Here is a 15,000-nt window from a genome sequence, read left to right on the forward strand (position 1 = left end):
AACACACACACAGTAACACACACACACACACTCTCTGATACTTACATCAGCAAACTTGTGGTTCCTGAAGTGCGACTTGTTGCATTTGAGCAGCTGGACGGCGAGATTACAGTCCTGCCTGTAGCGCTCCTGTTACACACACACACACACACACACACACACACACACACACACACACACACACACACAGGAGGTTAACACACACCACCTGACCCTCATACCGCCTCCTGATTGGCCAGGATTGGTACTGTCTATATTGTTCAGTCTGTTTCAGTTTTTTAAGTATTTTTGAAGCTTTTTAAACTTTTACAGATGACAGGAAATCAGTTTGTCTCCTAACTGGCCAAGTTTGTGTTTACAGGCTATCTGCACATTCCTAAGTACACATTTATTGACTTTTAAAACCTTTTTAAAAAAAGGAAAAATACAGTTATGAGTTTTATTGACATTGAAAAAGAGGCGAAAAATATGCAATAAAGTATAATAATATATTATGAGACATATAATAATGTAAAAACAGGGTGTTATTGTTAAATGGACTGTAACTAATAATTAGTTTCATTATAGTTGAAATCAGATAACTGCTGACAAATAATCAGATAATAATGATCAATAACATAAAACTGAACAAATATAATAATTAATAATTAACTCCTCCAGTTCAGACATTTAAACACATTTAGACCTTGAATTGTTTGTGTTCTTCTGTTTGTGAACTTATTATTTTATTATTATGTATCACAGAGCAGCTGTTTGTTTGTTCCTGAAACTGATCAGTGATCAATCAATCAGTGATCAATCAATCATTGATCAATCAATCACTGATCAATCAGCAGCTCGTTAGTGGGTCCGACACTAACGAGCTGCTGGTCAACAAACAGGAAGCTCAGAAGCTGCGAGCAGGCGGCCGCCGCCATCTGCCGCAGGATGGATGGGGAGGCGGTTACCATGGTTACCACACAGACTGGAAACGAGCTGCAGCCTCCAGTTAATAAATATTTACACCTGCTGCTGCTGCAGCAAGTCTCGTTTATCAGCAGCAGATATCTGATCGGATTCGTCTTTATTTTATTTTTTAACGTCTTTGTTGAAACTTCTCGACGTCTCCGAGTGTTTCCTGTTTATTACCAAAATAAAACTACAGGTTGATTTCTGAGTCTGTTGAGTCTAACCCTGTGATAAACTCTGAGGCTTCTGCTCCTTTATATTACTCTGCTGTATCTATTTAATATATAAATATATTAATATATTACTCTGTATGTTCATGTGCTCATCTGTTAAAGTCTGGCTTATATGGTTAAATCTCTTCTGTAACCATGGTAACTTAAACCACAGAGCAGTACAGCTGTATTATAAGAGCTGATAGAGCGCCACCACTCAGCCGGTGGCCACGTGTGGTATTGCAACTAAAAATAACTCACTTTAATCTGTGCAATAACAATATCACCTCTGGTATATTAACACTCAAAACTATTATTACTGTTGTAAATAACGTGAATAATGTCACGATTAATTTTATTTTTTATTATATATTTCTACTATTATTGTTTTTCGTACTTATTTATTGTTCTTTATTCTTTCTTACTGTCCTCTTGCTGCTGTAATAATGCAAATCCCCATTCTGGGACAAATAAAGGAATATCTGATCTTTCTGCATTTTTGCGTTTTTATCTTTAGCTCATATAAAACATTAAATCGTGTATTTCTCACGTTGAGTTCCTCCAGACGGTCGATGGTGTTCTTGGCGTCCAGCAGTTTGTTGGTGAGCTCTACGATCTCCTGGTCCATCGTCTTTTTGTCCCTCTCCACCTTCCGTAGCTGTGGGACAAGACATTGTGTTAGTGCCGTCAACTGTCAATCACAGCGCACACAGCCAATCAGGTGACAGGAGGCGGGGCCTAACATTCAGATCATGTGGGAAGAAACGTCAAAAAACAGGTTAAAGAAAAAAAACTGCTTAAACTCATCTGGACGCCATGTTTGTAGTTTTCTGTAGTTTCTTCCTTCTATTCTTCTTCTTCATGGTTTATATTAAAAGTCCAGCAGCACAGTTATCGTCTTTAATCCTTTTATAAGCTTTTATTTAAAAACAAACACACACTTTCCGTCTCAAAGCTAAGCCGTTAGCATTTTTCCCAGATCATTTGAATGCTGCTTTAGCTTGCAGCACCTTCACAGATGCATTATGGGATGCGGCGGTGCGTCTGCTGCTGCCAGAAAATCAATAAAGATTTTGATCGAAGCGCCAAAGCTGAAAAAAGCTGAAATATTTCCATCACGGAAGAAGCAGCCAGCTAGCAGCTCACGCTAGCAGCCAGCTAGCATCGAGGGTTCTGTTAGCGTTGGGTTTCTGTCGTAGCCGATTGATCGTCACTGATTGATCGTCAATGATTGATCGTCAATGATTGATCGTCAGTGATTGATCGCTCCTCGCCGGTGAGTCAGACTCAAACCAATCAAACATGAGGCTAGTTAGCTGCTAACCGCTAATAACGCGATGCTAGTTGTTTTTATCTCTCGTTAACGACTCGCAACTTTCAAACTAGTAAAACACAGAAAACAGAAAGTCAAACGTGTCTGTTGTGTTAGCGAGATTATGCTAACTAAGCTAACGCGTTATTTACTCATTTAAAGTTTAACATAAAGCTGAAACTAATGATTGTTTTCATTGTGAATTAATTATTCTGTCTTCAAACGTCTCTAAACAATTATTTGCTTTACTTTTAATTCATTTTCTGTTTTATTTTCATCTTTAAGCTGTAAATTAATTTTGTTTGTGTTTCCGATGCAGAAGTGATGCATAAATCTGCATTAAACACATTAAACGCCTCATTATAACATTATAACATGTTTATACAGCCTGAGTCTGACTCACATCTGAGGATCAATCAGCTTCACGGCTTTAAAAACTATAAATCATTTTCAGCCCGAATGAGACGAAACAGTTTAAACATCAAGTCAAAACTTTTAAAAGTTAAATAATAAATAAAAACTGACAACGCCTCATAATACTGCAGTACTTTTACTGTAATACTGCATACTACATCACTATAATACTGCAGTACTTTTACTGTAATACTGCATACTACATCACTATAATACTGCAGTACTTTTACTGTAATACTGCATACTACATCACTCATAATACTGCAGTACTTTTACTGTAATACTGCATACTACATCACTATAATACTGCAGTACTTTTACTGTAATACTGCATACTACATCACTATAATACTGCAGTACTTTTACTGTAATACTGCATACTACATCACTATAATACTGCAGTACTTTTACTGTAATACTGCATACTACATCACTCATAATACTGCAGTACTTTTACTGTAATACTGCATACTACATCACTATAATACTGCAGTACTTTTACTGTAATACTGCATACTACATCACTATAATACTGCAGTACTTTTACTGTAATACTGCATACTACATCACTCATAATACTGCAGTACTTTTACTGTAATACTGCATACTACATCACTATAATACTGCAGTACTTTTACTGTAATACTGCATACTACATCACTATAATACTGCAGTACTTTTACTGTAATACTGCATACTACATCACTATAATACTGCAGTACTTTTACTGTAATACTGCATACTACATCACTATAATACTGCAGTACTTTTACTGTAATACTGCATACTACATCACTCATAATACTGCAGTACTTTTACTGTAATACTGCATACTACATCACTATAATACTGCAGTACTTTTACTGTAATACTGCATACTACATCACTCATAATACTGCAGTACTTTTACTGTAATACTGCATACTACATCACTCATAATACTGCAGTACTTTTACTGTAATACTGCATACTACATCACTCATAATACTGCAGTACTTTTACTGTAATACTGCATACTACATCACTATAATATTGCAATACTTTTACTGTAATACTGCATACTACATCACTCATAATACTGCAGTACTTTTACTGTAATACTGCATACTACATCACTCATAATACTGCAGTACTTTTACTGTAATACTGCATACTACATCTTTCATAATACTGCAGTACTTTTACTGTAATACTGCATACTACATCACTATAATACTGCAGTACTTTTACTGTAATAATGCATACTACATCACTCATAATACTGCAGTACTTTTACTGTAATACTGCATACTACATCACTCATAATACTGCAGTACTTTTACTGTAATACTGCATACTACATCGCTCATAATACTGCAGTACTTTTACTGTAATACTGCATACTACATCACTATAATACTGCAGTACTTTTACTGTAATACTGCATACTACATCACTCATAATACTGCAGTACTTTTACTGTAATACTGCATACTACACCACTATAATACTGCAGTACTTTTACTGTAATACTGCATACTACATCACTATAATACTGCAGTACTTTTACTGTAATACTGCATACTACATCACTCATAATACTGCAGTACTTTTACTGTAATACTGCATACTACATCACTCATAATACTGCAGTACTTTACTGTAATACTGCATACTACATCACTCATAATACTGCAGTACTTTTACTGTAATACTGCATACTACATCATTCATAATACTGCAGTACTTTTACTGTAATACTGCATACTACATCACTATAATACTGCAGTACTTTTACTGTAATACTGCATACTACATCATTCATAATACTGCAGTACTTTTACTGTAATACTGCATACTACATCACTCATAATACTGCAGTACTTTTACTGTAATACTGCATACTACATCACTATAATACTGCAGTACTTTTACTGTAATACTGCATACTACATCACTATAATACTGCAGTACTTTTACTGTAATACTGCATACTACATCACTATAATACTGCAGTACTTTTACTGTAATACTGCATACTACATCACTATAATACTGCAGTACTTTTACTGTAATACTGCATACTACATCACTATAATACTGACGTAGTAACAGTAACTAAGGAGGTGTGTTTGAGAGTAAACTTGAAGTCTGGACTTGATGTTGAAACGCTGTCGAACTCTAAACAGACACCAGAGAGGAAGAAGACTACTGAGGATGAGGAGGAAGAGGAAGAGGAGGAAGAGGAAGATGGAGAGATGCTGGATGAGGAAGAAGAGGAAGAACATGAACGTAAAACGCAACTGCATGAACCCATGTCTGACTGACGGCAGCCTGATGAAGATGATGAAGGGTGATGATGATGAAGATGATGAAGATGAGTCAATCCGTCACAGAGCAGCGTGAGAAAAGAGGAAAAAAAGGAGAGAAGAAGAAGAAGAAGAAGAAGGTCAGACACAAACAGACAAACAGGAAGTGACGTTTAATGAAGAAGAAGAAGAAAACATTAAATTCTGTAGTTTGAGAATCTGAAACCATCAAATATTCGACTTTCTTCACATGAAAAATGACCTACATGATTATTAAAATAGTTGCTGATTAATTTTTTGCATCTTTACTAATTTAATTATTAATAAACTTGTTAAAAACTAAATGATTTCAGTGTAAAAGCATCAAATGTCCCCGTAAACCACGTTAGTCAGAAAGAGGTCCTCTATGTGCTTTACAGGGACCTTCACTCTGTTTATTAACTTTACTGTATAAAACTAACTGTGATGATGTAAACTAGATATTTATTTATTTATTTATATATTTATTAATTTATTCATATATTTATTTATTTAATCTCCAGCTGATGATGAAACAGAAACAGAGTCAAAAGTTTTGTTACAATTAAAAGTAAGAAATTCAGTTTAGTGAAGAAGTTAAAAAAAAGAGGGAAAAGAGATGAAGGAAAGTTTGAGGAGTAACCATGGTAACGAGGCTTTGATCATTTCCTGTATTTTAATCATCTAAAACAGATGGATGTCAAACATGAGGCCCGCGGACCAGAAACGGCCGCCGAGGAGTCAAGTACAGCCCACTGTACTTCCTGTCTTCTTCTCCTTCCTTCCTTCCTTCCTTTAATCCTTCCTTCCTTCCTTTCTTCCTTCTTTCCTTTCCTCCAACTTTCTTTCCTTCCTTCCATCTTTTTAATAATCTGTCCCACATCAGATCACAGTTTGTGGCCCTAAGTGACCTTTGACCTCTTCCACTGTCGCCCGTGGCAACCATCCAACAAGTCAACAAGCCCTTTTCCACAGCTGATCAATAAACAGCCTCAGAGTGTGTTTTCATTTAGTTATCGATCAGTTATTGGCTGAGTGTGATCAATGACACACACACACATACAGTAGGAGCTTTCGACCAATCAGAAGCTCTGTTACATCTCACCGTGAATGAACTACAATACCCATGATCCTCTGCTGCTGTTGCTATGGAGAAGCAGCCAATCAGAAGTTGCCCTGATTACTGATTTAATCAACAACAATTAGACCCAGATATATCAAAATAGATTCATTTAACTGTGATTGGCTGTTTGTTGGTGAAATGCATCCTGGGAGTCGTAGTTCACTTTCTCTCCTTCAGTTTTTTTTATGTCCACGAACTCAAAACTTCGACTTTCTTATAAAAGATTCAGATATTTAACAGTTATTCATCTTTTAGTCTGAGTTTCATGTTGCTCAACACTTTATTTTTATTATATATTTTTAATATTATTGTTTATTATTCTTTATTCTGTCTTATTGCTGCCCTAACCCCATTGTGGGACTAATAAAGGAATATCTTATCTTATATTATCTTTGTATATGAGATAAATGAATGGAATAAAAAGATATAAAAGAATAAAAATAAATCGCTCCAGTGTTTCCATTAGACTTGGTGTAGATTATTTTTTAATATAACTATCCTGATTATGTGTTTGACTCTTTATATGACACTTTATTTTATTTCTTGCTCACATATTCAGACACAGAACATAAAACATTGGTATCATTCAGATAATAAACTAACAAGGTTCATATAAATATAACTTGTTTAAATGCTGTTGGGTGTTTGTTTGTTTTATTCTGTAGTTAATAAGCTTTTATTTGTTGACTCTTAAACTGAAAAACAGAAATCTGATGATGATGATGATGGAAAAAATGATGAAAGAGAAACTTTACCAGAGCGTGAAGCTTCTCCTCCAGATCCTGATTGGTCCTCTGAGACGCTGTGTAGCTGTTCTGGAGTCTGAGAGAGAAAGAAGGAGAGGGGGGGGGGGAGAGAGAGAGAGAGAGAGAGAGAGAGAGAGAGAGAGAGAGAGAGAGAGGGGGAGAGAGAGAGAGAGAGAGAGAGAGAGAGAGAGAGAGAGAGAGAGAGAGAGAGAGAGAGACAGAGAGAGAGAGACATAGAGAGAGAGAGACAGAGAGACAGAGAGAGAGAGAGAGAGAGAGAGAGAGAGAGAGAGAGGGGGAGAGAGAGAGAGAGAGAGAGAGAGAGAGAGAGACAGAGAGACAGAGAGAGAGGGAGGGAGAGAGAGAGAGAGAGAGAGAGAGAGAGAGGGAGGGAGAGAGAGAGAGACAGAGAGAGAGAGAGAGACAGAGAGAGGGAGACAGGGAGAGGGAGAGAGAAAGAGAGACAGAGAGAGGGAGGGAGAGAGAGAGAGAGACAGAGAGAGAGAGAGAGACAGAGAGAGGGAGAGAGAGAGAGAGAGAGAGAGACAGAGAGAGAGAGAGGGAGGGAGATGTGTTACTGAGCAGCCTCGTTCGCCCTCAGAGGTCATACTTTGTTCTCTATTATAATGTAAAAACATGTTATTAAGCAGATCTGAGCTCATACTGTGTCTCTGCTGCACTGAAACACACCAAGCTGCAACATGTAAAAATCATAGACTGTATATATAATGGACGTAACATCCGTGACGTCACCCATTGGTTTGTGGACTGCTGCTCGGAGGCCAATAGTATCGGATCTGAGCAGCGCCATCTTGAAAATTTCAGGTGCATGCTGGGAAAAATAAAAACAGGGATTCTACTTATATGGGCATCAGGAGGAGCATGAGGCGCCCTCCTGAACCTGTGAACCAATCAACCTGTCAATCACCACGTAGCCACGCCCTAATGCATACCCTGCTTTATCGTCACATATAAAATCAGGGAGGCCAAAATGTCCCAAATGAACATCATACTGCATTGAAGAAGGCTTTAAACTAGAGATTGAGACCATAAACACATTTTGAAAACGTTTACTGAGGTTAGAAATCAAGTGAGAAGTTGGTGAATTCTCCATTGACTTGTATAGAGACGGAAGTCCTTTTGACACCAAAACGGTCGCCCCCTGGTGGCCTTTTGATAGAATGCAGTTTTAAGTTACTTCCTGGTTGGCCTCATTTCAGAGGACCGGAGCTCCCCGCCTGGTTTATACTGGAACATCACAGCAGCTAGTGTCTGAAATACTTCTGATCAACGACGTAATCTCAGTGTGGACGGACCTTTATAACTAGTGTTGGCTGTTAGAGTACTCTGATTACTTTCACCACGAATTCTAACCGTTACTTTTTTGGCAGGCAGACTCGGCTGTGTGATGACGCTACAGTCATTATATCTAAAGCACTAAAACTACATAAGTACTCTAACCAGTAACTGTTCTCACAGCATAACTCTGGAATGTAACTAGTTACTTTTAACGTTCACCAACACTGATGATAAGAGTCACAGCTGAAACATCAGAGTCTCTGCAGACTCATTAAAAACATTAAAGTCAAACTAAAACATCTCAGCTGGTTGAGCAGAGAAACTGGGTCCCCCCCCCAACACACACCCACCCCCCAACACACACACACACACACACACACACACACACACACACACACACACACACACACACACACACACACACACACACACACACACACACACACACACACACAGCCCCCCCCACTATCCCCTTACATCCTGTCTCATTAAGCAGAGACTTCCTCTCATTTACAGGCTGATTATCAACACTGAGCAAAATAAAAGGTGATGAATCGTTTTACAGACAATTAAGCTTCAATGTTCTCACACACACACACACACACACACACACACACACACACACACACACACACACACACACACACACACACACACACACACACACACACACACACACACACAGACATATAACACACACACACACACACACACACACACACACATGACACACAGGAACATACACACACATATAACACACACACACACATATAGCATATATATATATAAATATATAAACTTCATATTGAATATAAACAGAGTCTAGAGCTCTTTGATGGAGTCTAGCAGGTAAAACTAACTACTGTAGGTGTTAATAATCAATAAGTGATGAGAAGCTGATCGACTGTTCCTTAATTTATAATCTAATTAAATGAGGATTTATTTAGGAATCTGAACCATGAAAGAATAATGACACTTAAATATTAATGGTTATTAAAACCAGAGACAAAGAGAAAGAAGCTTTTCAAGTAGTTTCAAAAGGAGGTCACATCCTGTTTCTTCTTCTTCTCTGTTTCTATTTATGTCCTCTTCTCACGTCGGATGTTAAACGTGGTCGAAGGTTTTTAGAAACGCTGCAAAACTCAGGATTCAACCTGAACGCTTCGTTAGCAACAGCTTTTATTTTACCTCCACGAGCTGATATTAACTCATCACACATAACTACGACTGTTGTGTATCCTTGGTTGCTAAGGCGGTTGCTAAGCTCGTTCCTAAGGTGGTTCCTAAGTGGTTGCTAAGGCGGTTGCTAAGGTCGTTCCTAAGGTGGTTCCTAAATGGTTGCTAAGGCGGTTGCTAAGGTCGTTCCTAAGGTGGTTCCTAAGGCGGTTGCTAAGGTGGTTGCTAAGGTGGTTGCACTAAAGCGGTCGCTAAGGTGGTTCTTAAGGCGGTTTCTAAGTTGTTTGCGAAGGCGGTTGTTAAGCTGGTTGCTAGGCAGTTTCTAAGGTGGTTGATAAGGTGGATGTTAAACTGGTTGTTAAGCTGATTGCTAAGGTGGTTGCTAAGGTGGTTGTTAAACTGGTTGTTAAGGTGGTTGCTAAGGCAGTTGCTAAGGTAATTATTAAGGCCGTTGCTAAGGTGGTTATTAAGGTGGTTCCTAAGGTGGTTGCTAAGGTGGTTGCTAAGGTGTCTCCACTCTCATATCTCAGATGTGATTTTGAAAAGTTGAACATTTGCAGTAAAGAAGGAGAAAAAGAAGTGAAATCCTGATACTATAGTTAGTTTATGTAGAAGCTTCCTGAAGCCGACCAATCAGAGCAGAGTAGGCTCATCAGGAGGAGGAGGGGGGGCCTTAAAGAGACAGGAGCTAAAACAGCCTGTTAATAGACAGAGGCTGAACTGAGCGGCTGCATAAAGGACCAGTAGAAGATAAATAAGGAGTTTTTATTCCAGCAGAGACTCAGAATATTAATATAGAGAAAATGGAGATGTGTTAAGATGTTTTCTACTTCTGAACTTTGAACTCTGGTTGAACAAGAGACGTGTCTTTATGTAACACCAGATTCAGACTACATTGTATTTTTGTCCGATAAGACGTCGATGTGTAAAATTAGATAATTACAGAGTCACATTCTTGGCTGAGAGACGCTGGAACTCGACCAATCGCAGCTCATCGTCTTTCATGAGTTAAATATCCTGATTTTGTCGTGACTGCAGAAGTTCAGAGAGAGAACATGTTCCTTTAAACACGAGAGACTGAGGACCTGAAGGAAGACACACACGCTCATGCACACACACACACACACACACACACACACACACACACACACACACACACACACACACACTTTACAGGCTCTGATATTCAGAGAGGAGTTGAGCTCTCATTAATTCACCGTCTTTGATCAGATTGATTAAATATGGATCCAGGAGGATTTGTGTGTGTGTGTGTGTGTGTGTGTGTGTATGCATGTGTCTCTATGTATGTGTGTATCTGTGTGTGTGCCTGTGTGTGTGTATCTGTGTGTGTGCCTCTATGTGTGTGTGTGTGTGTGTGTGTGTATATGTGTGTGTGTGTGTGTGTGTGTGTGTGTGTGTGTGTGTGTGTCTCTGTGTGTGTGTGTGTGTGTGTCTCTCTGACTCTATATTATATTAATCGGCGCTTCAGAGGAAAACTTCACCTGTCACTTCTTGACATCATCGACAGAACCGACCAATCAGCACGCGTTCCTCCAGAACAGATTATTTGCCATCCCATAATAACCAAAACCTCCTCACAGCTTCCTGCGTCTACATTATGCTGCAGAACCAACATCAGTCTGACTTCATCCACATTTAAACCCCTACTGAGCATGTGCAGACGAGCTCACAGGAAACCGCCTCTGTTTCCACGGCGACGCCCTAACGTTCAGCCATGCGATGACATCATTAAACACGACGGCGCCTCTCACCTGCGGAACTTGTCCCTCATCTTGTCGAGGTCGTCCCGGGTGCGGCTAAGCTCCGCCTCCATGTAGTGGCGGCTGCCGTCGAACTCCGCCTCCATCGCCTCCATCTTGTGCGTCGAGAGAGACAAGCGGCGGCGCAGGTCCTCGTTCTGCTGCTGGAGGATTCTGGGTAAACCGGAGCAGAGGGTTAGATTTATAGTTAGAGTTCAGTTATTTAATTATCTTTCTTTTCCTGTATAAACAGACTTTTACACCATACTGTGTAAAAGTCTTAGGCCATCATCATACTAACAGAAAATACAGGAACTTCTTACACAACATTTAAAGTCCGTGTAAAGTAAGAATAAATAAATATGTGTTCTGAGTTTGACATACCACAGGAAAGTGCGTTGTTTACCACCCTGCTGCTGTAGAGGTATAAATACATTAAGCGCACACTACTACTACAGTCTACAGTTAGCCAGTTAGCTGAGTTAGCCGCGAGCTAGTCACCGAGCTAGTCACCGAGCTAGCCGCCGAGCTAGCAGCAGAAAGCTCTCAGACCTAGCGTCCATTTTTCTGGTAGAGGTGGTGACTTTGATTGACAGGTGACACTTGGTAGGGGGCGGGGCTTCAGCGGACGCGGAGGAGGAGGAGGTGGGGGGGGGGGGCTTAAAGAGACAGGAGCTAAAACAGCCTGTTAATAGACAGAGGCTGAACTGAGCGGCTGCATAAAGGACCAGTAGAAGATAAATAAGGAGTTTTTAACTGGAAATGATGCAGATATATTCCAGTAGAGACTCAGAATATTAATATAGAGAATATGGAGATGAGGAGAATATTTCCTCTAGAGAGTAAAACAGACTCACCTGATCCGGTCAGAGTCTGATAAAGCCTCCTGGAACAGAGAAGAAGGAAACAGTCAGAACAGAACCAGAATAAACAGTTTATCAGGGTTGAACATGAGGATCAATAAGACAACAACAGTCAAACATGTTGACCCCCCCCCCCCCCCCCTCCCCCCCCCTCCTCTCACATGATTGATCACATGACCTGCGTGTGATGTCAGGTCAGTCGATGGCCGTTACACAGACGGATGTTTCCTTTATTGTCTGTGTCATCGATTGATGCTCACGTATGGAGACCAGCTTCTCCCAGCATGCAACAGGGTTCTCTCTCTCTATATATATATCTCTCTCTCTCTCTCTTTCTGTCTCTCTCTCTCTTTCTGTCTCTCTCTCTCTCTCTCAGAGCAGCCAATCAGGAGGCTCCGCTGCTCTGACTCCCAGAATGATGATTTATTATTATTATGAACTTTTTGATGTTTCCTGAAGTCAGAATTGACCTTAATGATAATCAATAGAGGAGGAATTATGTTCATATTTAATCTCGTGACCTTTCTGCTCATCAGAAACATTTCACACATGATCAGAAAACTCAAAACAACAAACAGACGCTGAGCTTGTTGTTCGGCAGGAAACCAGAAATTGGCAGATTTGAATTAAGTTTGGTGATGAACTGATTAATGTCAGCTGTGTTCAATAATATAGTCTCAATATAATCAGGGTTCCCTCTTACTGGAGCGTATTGCTGCCACGCCAGGGAAAAAAAACGGATCAGTATCACGTTATAATGTGATAAAATCAGCAGGGGGGGGGGAAACAGCTGTTTGCAGCACGCGCCCTAAACACAACAAACAGCGCTGTCTATGGTTCTGAAACAACAGCTAAGCGATAGTCACATCATGTATCTCGGCCAATAAATTAGTTGTTTAAAAACAACCAAAAAAAGTAAAAATAGCTATTTAGCTATTTTTCTATAGATATACAAATGTTAAACAGAGGGGCCTCTTGTGGCGCCGGGCCGGGCAAACTGAGTACAGCCAGATAAAAGCTCTCCAACATCTTTAGTGGGCTGCACCCTACTAAAGTAGGTGCGCTCCAAAACCCGACCGGCACATGCCGGCTATGTTGATGGTAAATATTTGAGCCTAAATCATGTTGAGATTGTCACTGAATCAGCGTCACAATGCTGCAGAAGCAGAAAGATGATTTTGACGTTTTGCTTTGACACAAATTAAAAGAGAAAGGATGTAAACAACAATCTGTGTTTTGGGTCATGGTGATGCCGGTTCACAACCTGATTAACCGCGCCCCGCCTCCGCCTGAGACCAATTTATCACATTATAACGTGAAAAGTTTCATGTTATAACAAGAAACTGCAGCAATAAGCTTCCGTACCCTCTCTTTTCTTGAAATCATTTTCCAGGACATTTCCAGCTACAAGAATTGTTTATTATTATTATATTTAGAACAAAGACACATCAGCTAACATTAAACAGGCAGAAAATCACCAAACTCTAATTTTTGAAGGAAATAAATCCATGTTTTATGTTTTCATGGCCTCAAAGAGGAAAAGCAAAGACATCATTTTTTAAATAGCACTTTCTATATGTGACCTACGAAGGGTTAAAGTCTTATTTTGTCCAATAAAACAAAACGAAACCCAGAAAATATTCAGTTTGCTGTTAAATTAAAACAGAAAAGCAGCAAATCTTTGTGTTTAAGAAACTGGAACGAGGATAAAATAACTGAGTAATTATTCCTTTTAACTCAACAACAGCAGGAAGGTGAGGAAGACGAGGACGAGGACGATGAGGAAGACGAGGATGAGGAGGATGACGAAGGGGATGATGAAGGTGAGTCCCGACCTACCTTGATGTGAGACAGAGCGGACAGATTAGACGCCGTTCTGTGTCTGTGTCTCTGAGGTTCTTCTGTTTCCTGTTCCTCCATCTTTACTCCTCTATTAACGCCTAACACTTCCTGTACATGCCCCGCCCCCTCCGTGACATCATCCTGCGGCCGCAGGGTTTCCCGCCTGGCCCGCTCCTCCTGCAGGGGCTGGTACCGGCCGGCGGGCCGCTGCAGCGCCGACACCCAGTCGTCCCAGCGCCGGCTCCGGTCCTCGGACTTACCTTCAGACGACAGCTTCCTGTGCGAGTGGGAGTGGCGGCGGCGGCTGTGGCGGGGGGAGGGGGAAGGGGAGGGGCTTCCTCGCTCTCGTGACCCCGCCCTCCCGAGCATCGTGAGGTGGGCGGGGCTTAGAACCTGCGAGGTGATCTCATCCAGGAAGCTGGAAAAGCGGACCTTCTCCTCCAGGACCTGCATCCGCCAGTTCCATCCGGTCCTGCTGGGCGACGACGGCGCCGAGGACCAACGCGAGGATGGCGCCCGGTCCAGGGAGCGGGTCGGCGTTTGGCGGGACGTGCTGCCTCGCCGCCGGCTGCCGTCCAACAGCTCCACTGACTTTGACTTCCTGATGACATCGTAGGTGGGCTCCATGCCCATCGGCGCCGACTGCTTCAGGATGCTCTTCGGAGGGGCAGCAGGTTGTGTCCGCGGTGTATTCGGCATATTCGGCGACCGGGGAAGGGTTGGCGTCCCGGGAGCGGTTTGTGTCCGGGGCAAATTCGGCGTCCAGGGAACGGTCTGCGTCCTGGTTGTATTTGGCGTTCGGGGAGCGGTTGGTGTCCCGGTAACGGTCTGCATCATGTCGGTGGTCGGCGCCCGGTGAGCTCGGGTCTGCCGCTCTCCTCTCTTGTCCTGCGGTTGTCTTCGTGTCACCGAGGGGCTTCGGCGCGAGTCGCTCCGCATGCTGGCCGAGCGCCTCAGGTGACCGTCGGATGCCGTGACGCCCACCTCGGTGGTTCTGGC

General features: G+C 41.2%; 1 protein-coding gene across 1 annotated transcript in view; it reads right to left on the reverse strand.

The window, feature by feature from the left end:
- The window catches only part of tjap1 (tight junction associated protein 1 (peripheral)), a 33,192-nt gene that overhangs the window by 2,742 nt on the left and 15,450 nt on the right, over window positions 1–15,000 (reverse strand). The window contains 5 exon segments of the mRNA XM_062430471.1: window positions 46–129; window positions 1,711–1,818; window positions 7,071–7,137; window positions 11,309–11,470; window positions 12,154–12,182. Coding sequence (XP_062286455.1) covers window positions 46–129; window positions 1,711–1,818; window positions 7,071–7,137; window positions 11,309–11,470; window positions 12,154–12,182 — 450 coding nt within the window.

Source organism: Scomber scombrus, chromosome 12 (assembly GCF_963691925.1).
Source record: "Scomber scombrus chromosome 12, fScoSco1.1, whole genome shotgun sequence".
NCBI lineage: Eukaryota > Metazoa > Chordata > Actinopteri > Scombriformes > Scombridae > Scomber > Scomber scombrus.